The following is a 20401-nucleotide window of genomic DNA, read 5'->3' as shown; positions in this document are numbered from 1 at the left end:
GACAGAAAAAATGTCTACTGTGGTTACTATTTCACCCCAGGTCATATAGCTTTTTTACATAAAAACAATAATTTATAGCTATACTAAAAGGAATACACCTTGCTAGAAGGAAGTTTCTCATGCACTATATTATCCTAGGAAAGCAATAGAAATGCCTCACAGAGATTTTAAAGTTCCCGAATGCCTTTATTCTGTATCCCAAGTCAAAACATAAGAATCTTAAAATGAATACCAGTTAACTGTTCTTAGAAAATGCCTCACCACCTTATCTTCCATTTCAAACTATATACCTTTCATCAAAGCAATACTTCTTTGGATAGCTTTATATCTTCAGAAATTTATAGTTAATGTTATCCTAAATCTATTTTTCTCAAGGCCTTTTAAAGTTAAAAAGTACAGGACAAAACCAGTTACAAATATGAGTTAATTTTAAAACAAGAGGACAAGAATGTAACTGGTGTTTAACAATAAGATGGGAGAAGATATGGTGAAAAGTAATCAACACACCAGGAGAGAGAAAGGCAGGGAAAGTTATGTGTTTTTTCAATCTACCTCAAACATATTTTCATGCTAACATTTTGTTAGGAAGGTATTGAGTCTGATTTCAACATAAAAAATCCTTAACACCATGTCTTAAATTTATTCTATGGGCGCCACTGAACTACTACTCTTCCATGCTTTCCTCTTGCTACAAACTTCAACGTTTCAAAAGATGCACAATTTTATCAGTCAGTCCACTGACACAAACAATGACATCCACTTATACTTGTAAATGTTCTTCATCAGGTCCAGTTACTCACTCCGACTCCAATTTAACACATTTTCCAACTTTCAAATGATTAACCTCCTGGATTCACTGCATGGTTTGTCCTCAAAGACTTTCCAGGTTGGTACAATCTATTAATACCTGCACTTCAGCAAACTAACTACTTTTGAGATCTAACTCCATGCTATGATGATGCAAGCAAGCATCATAGGGAACTTCTCTGGAAACCTTAATAGATTTTTTAAAAAATGTAATCATTCCTACATAAAACAAAATGCTATGTTCCAACGATAAATTTGTATGTTGATCTTACTTTACATATTTGATGTGGTCCTTAAAAGTTGCATGCAAATTAGACCCTAAGTTTCCAGGCCTAAAAAGTACTTTAAAAATGGTTTCTATTAATTTTTGACTGAACATTAATACACAGATGGAACTTCAAATTCATTAAATAAGATCAGAGAGAACATAACCTAACACAAAGCCCTGTAAAGGGCTTTAGAGATTATTTAGTGCAACCTCCTCATTTTAAAGATGAAGAAGCTGTGGCCCAGAGAAGACAGGTGACTTACTTTCATCAATTAAACTAACCCTTTGGAAAGGGTTTGGGAAAATAATTTATGATTTCTATTCTATCAGTTAAAAAACCCCCAACAAATAGTGGAACTCTGGATTAGAAATGAGTTGATTTTTAGTGGGTCAGGTATAACCTATGAACAACAACATGGGCATTTAAAATGACAATACTTTGTGTTCCGATATTCTAAAGTATGGGGTCACACAAGACCATACTCACTCTTCAAGTAAGTAGCTGTAGCTGGTTCTAGAATGCAAACATGCTGGTGCTCAGTTTGGAAAGATATGACTAGCTTTATATAAAGCTTACTGTTAAGAATATGATTCTGGAAAATCAATAGCCCGGCCTTTCAAAAACAAAATCTTTGGTTAGAAAGAGAAAAAAAAAACCCACCTCTTGTTAGCCTTCCCCTTTTTTCATATTTAAAGTGTGTTATTGTTAAATTCATAATAAACATGTTACATTTGACAGATCAAGTTTCAACTAGCTTTCCCTCTTAACAAATGAATATAAAATTAAGCTTTAGTTTATACCAGAATTTTGTTTTAAAAATTGGAAAAAATGATAAATTATTTAAAATGTTAGATATTTAACATATTCCCCAAATCCCCATTATAATGGAAATAGTACGAGAAACTTCAGATTTCATACATTTTTTAACATTTAAGATTTTTCAAACCAACAAAATTACTTAAGAATGTCACAGGTCTGCCAGATATGTTATTTAAAACTCTGTACTATATCTCATATAAGACAAACTTCTTTGGTCATTATCCACTTTTAACTTCTAGGCATTGTCAGTATTGTGGTAGTAAGAAAAAAACGGGAGAGAGAGATATATATCCAATACCCATTAAAGATATAAAATCTTAATGAATTTTGTTCATTTTAATAAATATATACCAAGGAAAACCTCACTTTACTACAACAACACGTTGGTATACAAGCATCTAATATCTAACATCAAATGTTTATCAAATATTGAAAATAAAAAACAGACATTACTAGACTATTCAGCTATAACACAAAAACATGTTTAAAAAATTGGTCCTTGTGGACAATTGTCCAAATGATGATCCTACTCATACACTGTATGAATGAGACCTATATTTAATATTAATAGCAATAATTTTTAATAACCTTTATCTTGGAGAAATTGGGGGTAGGGAGAAAATATTTTTTTCCATCAATTGGTATTTAGTTCCTGTGAAACAATGTTTAATAATGTCCCAGTCAATAACCTTGTAAATGGGGATAACACTTTAGCTAAAAGGTAGATCAGGGAATAGAGAAGGATGGGAGGGATATTTTGGACACTTTTGAAAATGTATATGCTTAAGTAATGTAAATGAAGAATTTTGACCAAATCTATTATAACCATTGTAGATTCAAGTCCCATTTCTCCAAAATAGCTTTTCAGAAACTAAAATCTTTACATTCAAGATAGAACCTTATTGATCGCCACATCATTTATTAAGATTGTGCTTCTTAATTAACAGCAAAAGTCATATATAAAAAAACCACATGCTTTTATAATCTAAAGGAGTGAAATTATGCGAAACAGATTAAAGTATAAAGCATGCCACTGGTTCATGAACTTCATTATACAAAAAACAAAAACAAAAACAAAAACAAAAAACAACAAACGCCAGCAACAGACTGTTGCCATAGAAATGCACAAGCAGCTAGTGCTGGTTTATAACAGATCTCTCTATTGTTTCCTCAATCCCTTTCTAAAAATGCCAAATCCAAAAGCAATTGGGCATTGAAAAAAGGAAGAATAGAGATGTCGAATAAAAAGTTGAACTCAATATTTCAAATGTAACAGTTTTTGAATAATATTGATCCACCCTGTGTGTTATTTTCTGTTTGTTAAATCCCTGCTGTAACTCTGATTTTTTCCTTAATTTTCACAATGGCAAAAATTAAGATAAAGTAAGGCACCAAAAAACGCCCTGTATGACAACAAACCTCCAAAAACCTCTTTACTCATCACAGGCAAGCTAGAGACTTGCAAGTGCTTACTCACTCCATGTAGTTTGTTTTTATTATGGTTCCATAAACAGGTGTGTTTCATTATATTACATACCAATTTCTTCAGTTACCCAAGACTGTTAAATACCAATATTTAACAGCATCTATACCAGAGTGTGAAGCCAGCTTACCTGGGTTCACAATATCCAGTCTTTTACTCAGAATAAATACTGTATTGTATATATGAAGCAGATAACCCTAGCTGGAAATATTGATGTGCTTACCGAATAACTAGTTAATTAACTGGCAAAAGAGGACTTTTCTTAGTTAGTCACAGACTCCTTGCAAGGCAATGGACATATAAAAAGGCTCCTTATCCCCAATTTGATCTACTGGTCTTTTCTGTTACAAAACTAAGATATACTTGTAAGCAGTAATTCAACTGTTTTCTCTGTGAAATCTCCATATTTATAAGTAGCTCACTGATGCAGATTGTACAGATGTTTTATGCAATCTGCTCTCCAGGCATTAAAACTACATGACATGTTCATGGCATAATTGTATCAGTTGTACAAAACTATAAAATCCATTCAAAATAAAATTTATGATAGCTAATTGATCATGCTGTGCATGCTTCAAAGTTACAGCAAAAAGATGGCTCATATTTTACTTCCTTTGCTGCAGCACAGTTTATTACTTGGTAAAGATTCCTTTTTCCTTAAGGATTTTTTCCAAGATTCACTTACATTACTTTTTTCATTACACCCAGTCTCAAAATAATCATAAAATTTGCCTTTACATTCAAGAGCATGGTCGCCTCTCATGGGTTCCCGACTCAGGCTTACCCCATCTCTCTCAGTTTCATTACTTGCTTTCTCATCATTTAATTTGGCCTTTTCCTGAACACCAGGAGACCTGGCATTAGTAATGAATATTTCATTGGCAGGTATCGGGTCATCACTTCTATAAAGAGGCCCACTGCTCATGCCATAATCCACCTGGTGGGAGCAACTCGGCAAAGACATGGGGGTGGAGGAGGAAGAGGAGGAAGAGGAGGAGGAAGGAGGGGCAGAAGAACTCCCCCCATGCGCACTGACAGAGAAGGGCAGATTTAAGTAATGGTCACTGCATTCCTGGTAGAAGCAGCAGGTGTGAAGCTTCTCGCAGTCCTCCTTTGTCATCCGGATCCGTTTTCGGTAGGGGCAGTCCTGAGCCATGAACCACTCTGGGGCAGCGGCGCCGCTAAACGAGCAGGCAGAAAAGCACCAGTTATTCTGCATGATAATTTCTCCATGGATCCTTTTCATTAGGTTATTGATAAGCACCGATCTTCGAAGATAGACTTCAGGGTCATCAATAAACTTCAGCTTTTCTAAGGACATGTAAAGGATGTGCGCTCGTTCCTCAAAGATGGAGATGGTCTAAAATCAAAGAGGAGGAGAAAGGGGAAAAGCTTGAGAAACTGGGCAGGACCAAACCCAACAGAAACTATGATGCAGCACCTTCTCTAGCTACAAGTGCAGCACTCACATTTGGGCATTTGGAAGACTTATTTCCACAGCCCCACCCCACCCCCACAGAAGCTTCTGTTTACACTTTGTCACCCAGATCATCCTGTTCCCCAGTGACCCCTCAAGGTGACCAAGCAAATTAGGAGTTAACCTTTCTTTCCCCAAATAAACCTCAAAAATGAGGGAAATTCAGACTGCTAACTGGGCAGAGTTTGTCATTGGGGAAAATTAAGATGCCAAGATGCAGCTAACAAGGCACACACTTCAAGAACATTTCAAACCCCAATTGCCACAAGGCCTCGAAATCTCAGTCCAGTCACCTGGGACTAAGAGGTTCTGGCTTTAACCTCTGTCCTTCTTTTTAATCTTTTCTGTCTCAAGCTTGCAAATGGATAACAATAATCTAAGAGAGCCAGGTCCTGATAGGATCAATCACTTGAAGATGCACTAGGGACTGGGGTACAGTTAAGGTGAAATTAGAGGGCCTATCATTCTATTGAGTGATCTATCCACTGTTTGAGAATTCATTGTAAATCCATTAAAAATCTGAAGATATTGTTACCATCTTAAAGCAGAAAATAAAATGAATTAACCTCCTCTCATATATTCCTATGGGAAAGTTCTTTCACTTCATAAGAAAAACAAATTTGTAGGTTAACATGGTAAACCATGAATTAAGTCTATGCTATCCAACACACACACATATATATGTATACATACAAGTATGTGTATATGTGTCTGAGACATTCTTCATGAATGTCAAAAAATATCAAAATAATCAGGAAAAAAATTAAATGTATAAGCTCTATGTGTCACAACCTCTGATGAACTTTGTAGATATTCTAAAAGAAGGTGTAAACATGGGCTCCTAAATGACTAAATTGCCAGTCTCATAATAGTTAAGTATTTTGCTTTTCCTTGTTTTTCAATCTACCACAAAATAAATTTTAAAATGCCCTCCCCATCCCCAACACCCTCCATAGCTATGTTTCTATGTCTACAGAAGGCTTGGGCACACATTCAGGAACCTGTCCCATATGTTTAGATACATGTGCTGTTAGCACTGATTATCATGTCAGCCATAGATAGGCAGATCAAGATTCAAACATATCTGAATATAAGAAAATGCATATTGTATGAAAGTCTGAAAATAATCCCAAAGTTCAATATCAAAACAATAAAACCATAATAAAAATTATTATTCCTTAAGATTATTTCATTTTGTTATTTTTAGTGAAAGGAGTCTTTGCCTCTTTATTCTTAAACTACCTCTGAAAATTAAAAATAGCTCTGCAAAATAACAATGTGGCCAAAAACCAGATCATTTTCATTGCTTGGGTGGAACAATTTAATTTCTGGAACTGTATCTAGTAACTCTTCCTAAATATCTTAAACTTTTAATAAAAATTACTATTAAAAAAAAAGCATACTTTATGGTTACAGCTGCTGAGTGGTGGGTGAAAATCCTCTTCTTCCACATACTTCCTCTTAAAGTATGTGATCTTGGATGTAGTGATAGGATTTGAAATTCCCCTGTAATGTGATCCTGTGGTAATAAATCAGATATGACAAATGACATGCGGTTTGCCAGAGGTTCTCCAAACAAAACACTTTCCTTTCCTTTCTTACTACAGGATAACTCTACTGCATATTTGTCTGTACATGTGGTGATTAAAAATAAACATTTGTCATAATAGTAACTATCTCTTGGAATCTTGGGCCCCAAGTCTTATTCTAAGTCAATTTCAAAGAAAATAGTTTGCTTAAACATTGATAGAACACTTGCCTTAATATTTCCAATTGGAAAATTTTCGCTCTTTATTTACAGGCAAACAGCAGAATTAATTAGTGGAAAGAATCCAAAAGCTCTGAGTTATAATAGTTTTATTTTCAAAACACTTAATAAAACCTATGGACCTATTAAAATGGTTACATACCCAAGTACTCATTGTACCTGTGTATATATGTGCACATACTCTATAGCCAGCAACCTCTTCTGAACAAGGCCACAGAGTCTAGACTAAGACAGTAATGCAACTATTATTTATATGTAATGGTTACCCTTCCTAAATTAGTAAGGATCCTAAGCATGAAAATACATCTCTAAGTATATGTTAATACACTTTTGTATTTCAAAACATAAAAGATATAGTTAGTACAAGTCTATGCATTTTAGCACAAATCATATTATGGTAAAAATATTTTTAAATCACAATTTCATGAGAAGATCCATTATGTACTCTTTAAAATTTTGTTCAAGATTTTATTAACACTGTTTTTATACTTCATGTTTTACATAATAATTTGTATTTCATTATAATTTACATAATAATTTGTATTTCATTATAATTCAAAATAATTTACCTTATAATATAAAAGCAAAAAAGATAGTCATAAGCAGGAGGAACAAAATGTTATTTTGTTGGCTAAAAAAAAATGCTCTAACATTCTTTGTAAAGCCAATTGCATGCTTGGCATAAAAGAAATAGCTCAGAACCGCTAGCCAAAAGTACCATTTCTTTTTATTCCATTGGATAAAGATTTCATTGTCAAGCCCACCAAAGGCTAATGTAACTCTAAGAAAACCATATGCTTTCACAGAGGGTGAAATTAAAACCAAAATGTTGCCCCGGGTTTTTTCCAGGTTAGGTTTTTTTTTATATATATATTAATTTTAAAAAACAACAACAGAACCAGATGCAAGACCTATACAAGCCATGTTAGTCCATGTAGATACAGTTTTGGATGTGATTAAACACTACATCCAGGTCTTTCCCACTAAAGCTCTGGCTTTCTTATTACAGTCAATATACAGCCCTTCAGGAGAATCCCAGTAGTATCCATTTTTGCCATTCAAAAGGAAGCCCATGAGGCCCTGAAGCAGAACTTCCCACCCCAGCCCCAAGTCTGGTTTTCTTGTGGAGCAGGTGAAAGAGAGGGATAGTACCTGCCAGAGAGTGGCAAGCCCCTCTGTCCCCCGGTGGGGGAACCTGGAGAGGACTTGAGGGGCTGGATTGGCTGTAGCAGTCAGATTCCCATAGTGTCTGGTACTCAGCAATTTCGGCAGCTCCTTCCGAAACAATAGGATCACAGAATCTATTCATGGACAGAACCAGAGTCATCTCTGATAACCTTAAATCTGGAAAAAAGAAAAAATAACCTTAATCAAAAATCAAACTAGAGGCTTGTGGTGGCATTTTCATCCCTTTGCAGCAGGGAGATATGAACTTCTAGGTTCTCCTCCTGTCTCTTTAATATTTTCCATTCCAAAAAATAAAAGGTTAAGAGCCCAAAGCTTAACTCTCGGCTGCTCTCCCTTAGTTCAGCCTCTCGTTCAGCAATCTGCATTTCATGGGCGGATCTTTAAAACCCCATTTCTTATTGTTCTCTAGATTCCCTTCAGCCCTCTTTCCAAGAGCTGCCTGGCCTCCTTAACACGTTTTCCTCCAACTCGCCCACAGAAAACTCGCCAGTATGAAGCCAAAACCCTGCATTTTCCTTCTATTAATGATGGAAAATCAATTCACTAGACAGTCCCTAGAGGTTTTCCTTTGATGAAATCCGTTAATCAATCAATCAGAAAAAAAAGAGGGGGAGGAAGCCCCTAGTACAATACCAACTGATGCTCACAGGTCTACAAATCAGTTCAGTTGTTTTCCACTCTCCTCAAATTTCCAGAAATGCTGCTTCCTCTATAACATTGTGGGGTGTCCCCCTCCCTTTTCTTATCCAAAAATGAAGCAGACAGAGACACTTGGTAGTTGTTTCCACTAGCCCTGATCGGACTGAACTGGATCTGCCTCCAGTCAAAACACTGTGAGATTAAGACAGAAAATTGGCTCCAGTTTCAAGCCGTGAGTTGCAATCCCATAGGAGCCAAGCACAACATCAACTGAGCAGCAGAATATTAAACAGGAGCCAGGGCTTCAGGGCCAGAGGCAGCTCACAACTTCTCACATTGCAAAACCTAGACACAAGAAGAAAACTTTCCGAAGAGACTTCTTGCTCATCAGCAGCCTTCTCTCTAGCTTTAGCACAGAAATAAATGAAGTTACCACAGGGAGTCTGGGTTCCTACATATCCCTCCCTGTAGTTTCCACTTCATCCCCAACCTCTCTCCTCCATAATCCAAAAATATTTCCCTAAGGAGGTAGAAATGGCAAACTACTCTAGTATCTATGCCAAGAAAATCCCATGGCCAGTATTGGCATAGTATAGTCCATGGGGTCATAAAGAGTCAGACCCGACTGAACAACAACTATTTCCCTAAGGATAAATTTTTCTACTTAATTCTTAAATAGGTTTTGGGGTGGGGGAGGAAGGGAGGTTGGTAGCTAAAAAAGTAAAAGGACCTTAGAGTTTTAAAAAAGAAAAAGTATTCACAGAGAAAGTATGACTATTATTATTCTCAAACTAGAACCCAGTTCTTCAAAACTTCAAAATAAGGACTAAGTCCCAATTAGGGCAAATCATGAATCTCCTAAAGTAACTGCATTATTCAAATTTGCACTGATTTCATTGGACTGGAACCAATTTCCCTATTTCACATAATTTTATAACTTTGCATCATGTGAATTTTGTGATACATTTAACCACTTTATGAGAATTTATTATTGGAACTAATCGGGAGTTCCTCACTATCTTGTCTCCCAGCATTATGTCAGCAGCTTGATTCCTAAGGAGACAAAGCTTCTCCCATTTCCATATCTAGCTTAAAAGATTGTCAAAGAAGATAGTGACAATCCTATATTCTATTTAAGGCTGATCGTCTTTCACAACTTTGATATGAGAGAGGTCCAATCTCATCCCATATTCTCATATATCTGAACATTGTCTGGAGGTCCTCTTTAAGAAAATATAATCTAAAGAAATAAATCAATTAAAATAATGTTGGTTTTTGAACCTCAAAGCACTTGACCCATACCACTGTTAACTGCACGTGCTGTTATTCCTCAGACTCTGTATTCTGGAGGTACAGAAAAGCTAAGAGGTCAGGAAGCCTTCACGTTTCTAAAGAAGCCATAAAGAATAATCAGGCTCAGAGTTCACTGACAAATCCTATGGTGTTTATCTTTAAAAGCTGGAGTGATGCTTTAAAAGAAAGAGATGGTGGCACATGCCATTTCTTTTGCTACTTTACAGTCGGCACCAAAAAATTTGGCCTGGGGAGATCAAACAAAGGGAGTCATCCTTGTCTTCCCTTTTAATTTAGCATCCTGTGTACATCAAATCTCCAATGACAATGTCCCTGGGAGACAGTCACATACCTGGTCTTATTATTTCTTATTAATTTGTTTTACAAGATACCTAGCTGAGGACTGTTAGGACCAAGGAAATCATAGTTTCTCACCAGTTAGCAAATTTCCCTCCTTTACTGACTCCAACAATGTTTTTCACAATATTTGTGTTCCCTTTGATTTTAAAGAATCAGGTCCACATACACTTGATTATATAATATACATAATTATAAGGACATCAAGCATAATTTCAAGTTTTCAATCTCTTATAGTAGTTATTTTATTTATTAATATGAGTCTAGGCTTGTACCTAAAAAAGGTAGTACAGATCTCTCAGCATTTCTATTTGATAGCATTGCATTTCTATTACTCTGAATTTTAATTCATTGGAGCTTGTTGGCATAAGTATTTTTAGTAGGTTTTTTTTTTAAAAACCCTAACAACTTTTCCATTTTAAATTAAAACAGGCACACACCAATTATACATACACTGGGGGAACTAAGTACTACAAGTGGTTTTTCACAGCTCTCTGAAAACAGAAAAGGAGGAGGATTTGGAAGGTTTTGGGGAGGGGAAAGTATGGTAGGGGCAGGAGAGAGGATTATGTAGGAAGTGCATTATCTTAGTAACTTAGTTACTAGTAGTAACTACAGTTACTACAGAATTTAGTAACTGCACTAAGTCTTTGTGGTCAATGCTTCACATTTACTACTGAATTAACAAAGTAATGGGAGTCAACCTTGTTGAATTGTTACAAACTATTGCTATTTGTTTAAGTCATCTCCTAGCAATAAGCACCAAAGGTTTACACTACTCCATTCAAAAAATCATCAACTAAGATAACACTTCAAATGAGATTTATATTTTAACTCTTGCACTGGATTCAAAGGATTCAGTCTTCTGTAGATGTTATTAGAGAATATAATCATAAAACTTGGCATAGGGCAGGATTCTTTTAAAAAGAGGCAGCCTAAGGTTTAAAAGGATGTTAAATTGAGAGGAATGACACCTACTGGCATCCCCAAAAAGTTTAGGGTTAGAATGTCAAGCCTCAGCAACCAATGCTAATAGTAGTTTATCATTCATTGCCAACTCTTTTGCTTTTCCAGATAATCTGGGCTTCTTTCCTTAAAGCCATTATAATGTCAATTGAAGCATAATCACAGCCTCACAGTAAAACAACAAATTAAATAAGGATACTTAGGACCCTGAGAAGGGACTCTTGACCGTGGATTTTAGCAAAATTCTGAAAACTAGAGGAAATCCATTTAAGAAATCTGACTGCAAATATGTAATTAGTGTTTCCTTTTCCTTGAGAGAAAGGATATAAAACTGAAGGTTTTTATTCACTTTTAGCTCTGCAGCCTGAATATAGAGATCCGCGGACCCATCTGATCCTGTGGCAAGAGCAAAGCTCTAATGTCGTGTCTGTCTTTCAGATGTTAGTGGGTATCCGTTCCCCCTAGTTCCTGCCCTGTAGACTCATTGGTCATAAAGGGGCGAAGGAGGCTTTGGGACAGACGCTCCCTGGGGCTTTGCCCATGGATGAGGAGGCAGGTTGAAGGAGGGGATCTGGGGCAGTAGGAGTACGCGGCTGTAGCCAGGCCCTCCCCGCCCCGGGCAGGAGATCCATCTCTTTCTGAAGGACTCGGGAGGGGGCAGGCCGGCAGAGCCCGCTCTCCGCTAGTGGCCGCTTCGGTGCCAGTCCCTGACTCTGTGCCGGAGTGTCAATGTCATAGTAAATTAGCAGTTCTCTGGGGTTAATGAGCACTGCCTTTTTCTCATCTGTCCCCAGAAGAAAGTAAACAAAACCCGAAGTGTTTGGGAACAAAGAGCAAGTTGTCTTTCCGAGGTGTCGTCTGTTCCTTTCCCTAAAGAACGAGAGCTGTTATTACTCACACACACACACACACACACACACACACACACACACACACACACAAGCACGCACACAGAGTCTGTCTCTGTGTCTCTCTCATACTCTCCTCTCTTTCTCTTTTAAAACTAGTTTCCTTCTAAGGGAAATAAACACCAAAGGTAGGATTCCAAGGAAGTGACTCATGGATGTTGGCAGGGGCGCAGGCTCGGCCGGCTCCGGCCCCCCGCTCCAGCCAGCGGCAGATGCCGAGCTCTCCCGCCCCGCGCAGCCAAAGCCCCGGGAGACCAGGGGGATAGATTCGGGGAGCCTCTCGGGCTCCCCCGCCCCGCAGCCTCGCTAGGCGGGCGGGGCTCTCCAGGTGACCGCCTCCCCGCAGCGGCACCGCAGCGAGCCGGGCACTCGGGAAAGTTGCAAAGGCCGGGGAGGAGGAGGAGGGAGGAAGGGAGGAAAGGCAGAGGCGTGGAGCAGGCGGGCAGCAGCCCGAGCCGCCGCGGAGGTGAGCTGAGGACAGAGCCGCCGCCGCCTCCCGCCAAGCCCGCAGCGCAGATCGGCGGCTAGGGGAGGAGACCGCGGGGGTGGAGGTGGCGGGGGTGAGGGGATGGAGGGGGACAGGAGGTGCCATTTGATGCATTTCTTTTTCTCTTGCAAAGGCGCGCTCCTGCCGCCTACACGCCTTCCCTCCTCCCCCTCTGCCGCGCGGCGCAGGGGGATGGGAGAGGGGGGCAGGCCGGGCCTGGGGGGTGGTCTCCCCGCCCGTCTGCAGCCAGCTGTGGGGGGTGGGGAGGGGGAAGCCACCGAGGCCGCCCGGCAGCCGCAGGAGGAAGCGGCGGCCAGAGGGGGCTCCCTCCGGAGCCGGGCGGACAGCATCGCGCGCCAGCCCCAGGGAAAAGGAAGAACCCGCGCTCCTCCACTCCCTCCCGGGCCGCCCGCGCGCGCCCAGCTCCGCCGCCGCGGGAAAGGCCGGCTGGCATTGTGTGGGTGCGCGCGCTTGTGCCCGGGGAGAACACCCCCCACGCACACACATCCCTCCCCGGGGCAGCGGCCAGGAGGCAGCCCGGCCCTCGTCCCGCGCGCCCCTCCGGTTCCCTCCACTCCCGCCCCGGCCAACGGTCACCGCCCGGCCCCGCGCGCCCCTGGCCCCGGGCTGGCGCTTACCGCGGGGTCAGCCGGGAGCTCGCGGCGGCCGTGGGAGCTGCTGCTTCTCCTCCTTGAGTCGCTCGGGCGGCAGCTGCGGGCGAGTGCTCCCCCCACGCTCGTGGGGTCCCGGGCGGCTCGCGTGCGGAGGTGGGCGGCTGGGCTGCCCGGCAGGTCCCGCTGCCCGAGTCGGAGCCGCCGCCGCGCTTCTCCAGACGGTTATGATAATGAGCGGCTCAGTCTAGCGAGGAGCGTGTGAAACCCGTCAATCCTGTTTCCCATTTCCCCGTGGGTTTCCGAGGAGAGGTTTTCAGGATGCCCCCAGGGTTAGAGAGCGAGCATGACAAGCGCGCCTTCCTCGCCCCCTCCCTCCTCCTCCTCCTCCTCCTCCTGCTCCTGCTCCTGCAGCCGCCGCCGCTCCTAAGGCTGCACACGGGGCGCCTTCCCTTCCCCCTCTCACCCCCACCCCTGCCCGCCCCCTGCCTCCTTCCCTCGCTCCCCCCCGCCTCCCACTCCCCCCTCCGCCTCCCGCTCCGGCTCCCGCCGCCGCCGGGGCCCGGGGACGCGCGGGCCCTGCTCCAGTCCGCAGCGCCGCCGCCGCCCGCCGACCCCGCGCGCTCCCAGGCTCCCGCCCTAGCCCCGGGGGCTCGGCTCCGGCTGGGATAATGCAATCCCTCTGCATCCTTCCGAGATGCGCCCCCCTCCCCCTTTTTTGGTGTAATTCTGATGCGGTTTTTTTTTTTTTTTTTTTTTTAAATCTGTGCCTTTCCCACCCTTTGCAAGACTTTCCTCTCTTTTGCCACGGCAAAGGGAGATGAGAAACAGATGTCTTGCAGGGGTAAGCAGTTATATTCTTTTCCCTCCACTTCTCCCTCTTTCCTCCAGCCCCAGCTGCATATGCATAAAATAGCATTCGTGGTCCTGCTACAACTTGAATTGGCATCTTCTCTTGTAAGGGTGGGGAGTAGGGGGAAAAAATGAAAAAGGAAAGAAAAACATAACCCAAGTTCCAGAATCACCGTGTTTTGCAAAGTTATTTTACCCTTTAAAATGGGCCCAAGTGGTGTTTGTTTTTGAAACATTAAATCCATAACTTCTGCCAAGGGACTCCCTCCCTAGTCGAGATGGGTCATTTCAGGTGTAATGGAGGCATAACATAGCCCTTGCAGATTCAGACAACCTAGCAAAATTGCACCTGCACAAATGTGTTACAAAGACTATAATGTTTGTTTACTGCTACTGTGCCAGATGTGCTAAATATAACACTTCTTTAAAGCAGTGATCCTCAGCCTGTGAAAACCAAACCTCTTACTGCCAGGCACCCTAGGAATCAGGGAGACACATCCACTGAAAATCAGGGAGGAAAGGAACTAGATCAAGGATGGGGATTAGCATTTGCAAATTGAACTCTATCTAATTTGCATGTTTATTTCTTAGAATTGTAATTAAATTTGTGTAATAAATGTTTTCCATTTCATTTATAGACTTAAAATTTGGGTGACTGACATGTTGTTAAGTGAATTTATTTTTTTTAATGCACACATAGTTTATTCAATAAGACTGCAAACATTATAAATGTTAAACATAATTAAAACTAATTTGTTTTGAAGACTTTTGTTGAACTTCGTACTCTAAAGAATCTCAGTGGTTTAAGTGCATTAGAAAGCTGAGAGGAGGGAAATTATGCTGAAAAGAGAAAAAACGAACAAACTATTTCGGGAGCTAGACTTAATTTTTCCAAATGATGATCCAGGGTTGCATGTCTAAAACCTGGAATTGGGCACCCAACTTGCATACACTCAAGGCCATATTAAATTGCATTGGCACATGCACGATTTAGGCCATTATGATGGTAATTTGAGAACTGCAATGATGCCATATTGTGCTATCAATGGGAGTTCCATGCCCAGATTAAGGGGAGGATATAATATTCAATGGGGGTTGGGGTTGGGGGTAAGGAGTGGAGAAAAAAAGGGCATTTAAGCAGTGTAAGTACTTGCATATCTAAATCAGTATCTAAAACTAGTGAGTGTCTAACTCAAATAAAGAACTAAACGTGAGGGCTTGAAAGCATGGCTTATTATTGTTTTTATCTCCCTGTATTAAAGTTTTATAGCATTTAAAGGACCATGGGGAAAACCCTACACACACTTGGCTGTGTTGAAATACATAAAACGAAAAGGAGCAAATTAAGCATAAAATTGAGAAATAACATAAAAATAAGTACCAGCATGGGTTGCATTCACACCTCTGGAGTTTTGGCTTAGGGTAAGGAGCCTTACGGGAAATTGGCATGCCCTAGGGGAGGGGGGAATCAGGGAGGCCGGCTGGATTCTTCAGCTGAAATGTTGCAACAGAATGACATCACAAGACAAGCATCACATCATTGTAGGGCATCGCTCTTTCTTGTTTGTCTTGAGCATGAACTTGACCCTGTTCTGTCCTGTTCAGATGTTTGCATGCTTTGCTGACAGCTTTCCCTGCCCCACTCTTCATCTCAAGCTGAATGTTCGCTCTGAAACTCGATGCCCCATCATTGACAACACAAGCATGTGTCTGCATGCACCAAAAGGCAAAGAAATGTCCACTGAGCGAGAATCATCATTTTTAATTGTAAGGTTGGTACGTGGGGTGACAGCAGCACAGGGAAAGGATCAAAAACTAGCAATGAAACATTAGTTGTGAAGAGAATGTCATTTGGAATTTAAGAAGGTTCTCTCAAAAGGTACATAGACCTAATTCTCCATCTTCCATGCCCCACTGTGCCTTTGAACTAGCTTCTTGTGTCTGGCCTTTGAACTAGCTGGCCCTCCTCACTTCCTCCTCTTGCTTCGAGTTTCCACTCAAAACCCACCTTCTGCAAGAGACCATCTTCTCCATCTCGACAGCTGCTCCTGTCTTTCACTCTGAGATTTTTTGCCATCTATTCGGTATACATTTTGCATGTACCTGTCTCCTCCATTAGAATGTGAGCTCTTTGAGAACATGGACTGTTTTTAAAGTTTCTTTGTACCTCCAGAATTTAGCACATCATTTTGGTTGATCACTTGATATCTAATTTAAAACCATAATGTTACAAATCTTCCTTTACAAGGTTTCTATTAAGAGTTTAAAGAAAATTTGGAGATCATCTGTTCCAATCCACAAATACTTATAGATGAGGAAACTGAAGGCCAGAGAGGGGAAAATCCTGCCCAAGTTATACAGCCACTAACTGCCAGAACTAGGAACTAAGCCTCCACTCTGTCCACTGTCCACTTTCCCTTTCTGCTGTTAATAAAATCTAAAACATATTCAGAAGTGTAATGTTACAGAAGGGCGTGATTATTTTTCTTTAATTTGCAATGATAATGGTAGGCCTAAAATTCTGAAAATCAGTTCTCTGAACACTTGACGGTCCTTTGAATGAGAGGATCTTTCTCTAGTTCTCTTTGTTATTTCTCTTGACTTTCTGCCTATTCTAGACTTTTATTCTTTGATTCATGGCCCTGGTACTTATTAATTCCTTCTTTAGTCTCTGTGTTCCTCATGTAATTAAAGCTTCTAAGGTACCTATTTTAAGTTCCCTCTTCTAAACAGTTTCTATGTTATTGTCTTATCCCTTTTCTCCCCCTCCCCCCTTTTCTTTTGTGCATCAGAAATATGCAGGAGAGAGGATATAAATATTGCCCCATGTTAGGAATTTTCCTGTGTCTCTGATTGTGTAGTTCATTACAATATCCCCATGATTATTATTATTATTTCATTGGCCATGAAATCTCTCTGGGTCCATACCCTCCCACTCTTCTGAATTGCCCCCTAGAATTCTCTGATTGCTCTCTTCCAGAGGCAGACTGCCATCCTTGGAGGCTCAACAATCAGTGGCAAACTAGTGCTCACATTTTCTAATGCAGATCATATCCACTATAAAATTCCTGTCTCCCATTACAAAATATCTCTCTTCCCTCATGGGAGTGTTCTTCAGGGGTACCCCTTTCTGCCATTAAATTAAGGTTTTTTTTTTCCTTTCTTTCTCCCAGTTTCACTCCTTTCCTATACCTTCTGTCCCATTTTCCTATAGGCTCTCTGAAAGGAAGAATCTTGGGAAATATTAATTCAGACATAGTCGATAATGTTAGTCTAAATGTAAAAAAATTCTCAATTCCAGAATATTTTTAAAATGTATGATTTTTATGCTTTCTAATGCAAACAGAAATTAAGTTGACAAAATGCAGTTTATTAGAACAGGTAAAGCTGGTGTAAATTTTTTTTTGAGGTTTATTTAAAAAAAATAGAAACAACTTTTCTCACCAGCAGTGTAAGATGAGAAAGGGGGAAAAAAAAGTCACTTTGATTTTATATCAGGAAATGAAGACTCACCGAGGTTAAATAGACTTATCCTAGGCTTCTATGCCTGGCTTTCAGGCTCCAAACCCACCACAATTGTGAAGGAATCCACATTCCCAATTCCTAACTAGAGCATGCAGCCCGTTGCTCTCTTTTTGGCCCTTTTGACCTTCCAGGAACCAAAGCCTATCCAGTGTTCTGTCAATTACCTTTCCGAGGACCTAAGATGCAAACAATCCATTCAGTCCAGTCCTTGATGCTGGTTTGTCCCATTCTTCCTTGGATAATCCATCAAAATAACCCCAAATGTCCTGTTAGCTTTTAGCAACCTTTAGCGTTTAGCGCCGCCCATGGGTACAACTGTGAAATTCCTTTTGAGAAGACTTGCCAGCCTCCTTTTTCTGAAGAGTAAGCTCTGATTCTCCCTTTAAAAGTCATTCAGGAAAGTCCTGGTCAAACTCAACTAAAATGAGGTATGAGGGTGTTATTTCTAACAGGGGCATCCACAATTTGACATAATATAAACCCTTGCTCAGCTGCAGCCAGAAAAAAAAAATGAAACTTTATTTGTAAAATTTCAGGAATTTTGGAGGATGAGTGAATGATTTTAGGGGTAAGGGAGGCTTATTCTACAACTCCCTAAATCACAAGAAATAAGTGTATGCTTAAATCAGCTGCTAATATAACTTTAATTTTGTTCAGATACCTAAGTTAAGTGACCTAATAAAGTAACCCCCCTGGAGAGGGAAGGAATTCCAGCTGCTGTTTTGCAGGGTCACTTAAGCTATATACCCCCGGGACCTGAACAGAGATGTAGTGCTGTACCATGACTAGCGCTCTGTCCATTGTTCCACATAGGCTAAGTTTCAGCTGATATTTGACTTTTTCCCAAAAGTGTTTGTACACTTGAATAGCATAGTGCTTTAACCCAAGGGAATTAATCTCTAAAGGTGGAATTTTAGATCTTATGGAAGATTGGTTATTGGGTAGTAAACTATTTTCCTTAAATCATACAAGAAAGGCAGCTGTCATCTATACATAATAGCAAATATTACTTAAACCAAGGGCTATAAAGAAAGGCAAATCCAGCCCTTGTCTGAAGGCACCATGGAAGTAAATTGTGAAAAATGTGTAGGATGTGGATCAGGTAGAGAAGATGGAAGAGGATTTTGAGATAAAGGGATGTCATAAATAGCACATCACTGCTGTGAGTTGCTCAGGAGGAAGGAGCTGAGTGAATTGAAGATAGTCATTTTTCATGCCTATTTGACTGTGAAAGTGCTGTGTCCATTGACAGAAACAGGGAAATGAGGCAGGAAGCCTTGTGTGGGGTGGGAAGTGGGAAATAATTCAGTTTTTATACCTGCTGAATTGAACCAAATAGCTGAGATAACATTATTTTTGGGAACATTCCCACTTTCTTTTTTATCCTTGATCACCTTTCTCTCAAGAGAAAACCAAAATAACAATAAATAAAAAAAAAAAAACCTCTTGCTTTCCTTGGTCTATTAAACCAAAGCACCAAACATTAATACCAACGGTGTACATACAAACATGCGTTGTTTAAGGGATATGCATTGTTGAATACCCAAGTGCCATCTTTCAGTTAGAAACAGCCTGCCAGAAAAGGATTGCACAGGTCTATAAGGAGAGTCAGAGTCAATCATTTTTATTGCAAATATCCAAATAACCTCCTGCCAATATCAAGTCCAATTATAAATCTAACCAAATGCCTAAATCTTTTTAAAAAAAAAAACACAGAATAAAGCAATAAAGAGACTACAAGGAAAAGGCATCTTTGTGAGTATACTATCTCTACCATTAATTAGTTTTCACAAAAAAATTCACAAAATTTTGTTTTCACAAAAAAAATTCTTTTTATGATCTTCTTTCATTAGTTATTAATGCAGTTCAATTAGTCAACAAAGATTTATTAATAACCCAATGTATACCAGGCACCTTGCCAAACACTGGAGTAACAAAGAAAGGCCATAGACAATTCCTGCTCTCAAGGAACTCATAGTCTAATGAGGGAAGATAACATGTAAAAATATAAATATACAAAAGTATAACATAATAAATTGTAGGTAATTCGTAGAAGAAAGGAGCTAGCACTAAATCGAGTCAGGAAAAGCTTTTCATAGAAGATGGGAAGTTTTGTTTTGTTTTGTTTTGTTTTGTTTTGTTTTGTTTTGTTTTTTAGCTAAGAGCCAAGGGAAGGCAAAAAGCAGAGAAGAAGAGGGAAGACTAGGAGGAGAAAGCCAGTAGAAATGCTTGGAGTTTGAAGATGAAATGTCTTTTTAGAAGGATTACAAATTATGTGTGTAGAAGGATGACTGGAAAGTTTGGAAGGATCCTACCTTTGAGCAGGGCTTTGAATATCAAAGAATGGATTTTATATTTGATTCTGCCAGGGAACCAATGGTATTTATTAAATTGGGAGGTGAAGGTGGAAGGTTGACATGGTCAGACCTGTACTTTGGGAAGATCATTTTGACAACTCAGTGGCAGATGGACTGGAAAGCAGGAAGAAAAGCAGGGCTTGAAGCAGGAAGACCCAACAGTTAGCTATGTAATAGTCCAGCTAAGATATAATGAGAGACTGCACTAAAAGTTCCAAAATCATTTAAAATGGTCATTTTAAGGAGATGTGTAGGCAATGTGGCATAGGCTTGTGCAACTGTCCTTAAAGTGTGGTGTAGGGACCTTTTCTGGTCCTCATTCAGGGGGTCTTTGTGGTCAAAATAATCACAATACTAAGATTTGATTATTTAAATACTCCTTCCTTTTCTAAATTCATGTCTGTGTGAAGTCTTTTTTTTTTTTATATGCTTCAACTAAAACAACATAGAAATAGACTGAATGCAGGAGCAGGAGAATCCAGTTGTCTTCCATTAAGGAAAAATATGTAAACTACTCTCCTCAGTTTCTTTGTAAAATACAGTTAGTTTTTCATAAAATATTTTAGGTATATTAACATGTAATATGTTTATTATT

At 40.0% G+C, this 20401-nt stretch overlaps 1 protein-coding gene across 2 annotated transcripts; it reads right to left on the bottom strand.

Annotated features, from left to right (window-relative positions):
* Positions 1 to 2207: 2207 nt before the first annotated feature.
* Positions 2208 to 13482, bottom strand: SERTAD4 (SERTA domain containing 4). 2 transcript variants are annotated; one of them, XM_074270192.1, is made up of 4 exons: positions 13100 to 13482; positions 7776 to 7967; positions 6259 to 6374; positions 2208 to 4738 (listed from the first exon to the last, which is right to left on the bottom strand). In XM_074270192.1, exons 2-4 carry the CDS (start codon positions 7948 to 7950, stop codon positions 3977 to 3979), a joined length of 1053 nt encoding a protein of 350 aa, XP_074126293.1. In that variant the 5' UTR covers positions 7951 to 7967; positions 13100 to 13482; the 3' UTR covers positions 2208 to 3976. The 2 variants fall into 2 exon arrangements, with proteins under 2 accessions (XP_074126293.1, XP_074126295.1); XM_074270194.1 differs by lacking the exon at positions 13100 to 13482 and adding an exon at positions 8459 to 8564.
* Positions 13483 to 20401: the final 6919 nt, after the last annotated feature.

Source organism: Sminthopsis crassicaudata, chromosome 5 (genome assembly GCF_048593235.1).
Source record: "Sminthopsis crassicaudata isolate SCR6 chromosome 5, ASM4859323v1, whole genome shotgun sequence".
Lineage (NCBI taxonomy): Eukaryota > Metazoa > Chordata > Mammalia > Dasyuromorphia > Dasyuridae > Sminthopsis > Sminthopsis crassicaudata.
This window is presented reverse-complemented; position numbering and strand designations above follow the sequence as displayed.

What these genes read in the sequence shown, in the direction of transcription:
- SERTAD4 (XM_074270192.1), bottom strand. Translation starts at nt 7,950, where the DNA reads ATGACTCTGGTTCTGTCCATGAATAGATTCTGTGATCCTATTGTTTCG. An exon ending in GGCTTGCCACTCTCTGGCAG is followed by an intron (nt 6,375 to 7,775) that starts GTACTATCCCTC and finishes TTATTACCACAG; the next exon opens with GATCACATTACAGGGGAATT. An exon ending in TCAGCAGCTGTAACCATAAA is followed by an intron (nt 4,739 to 6,258) that starts GTATGCTTTTTT and finishes CTTTGATTTTAG; the next exon opens with ACCATCTCCATCTTTGAGGA.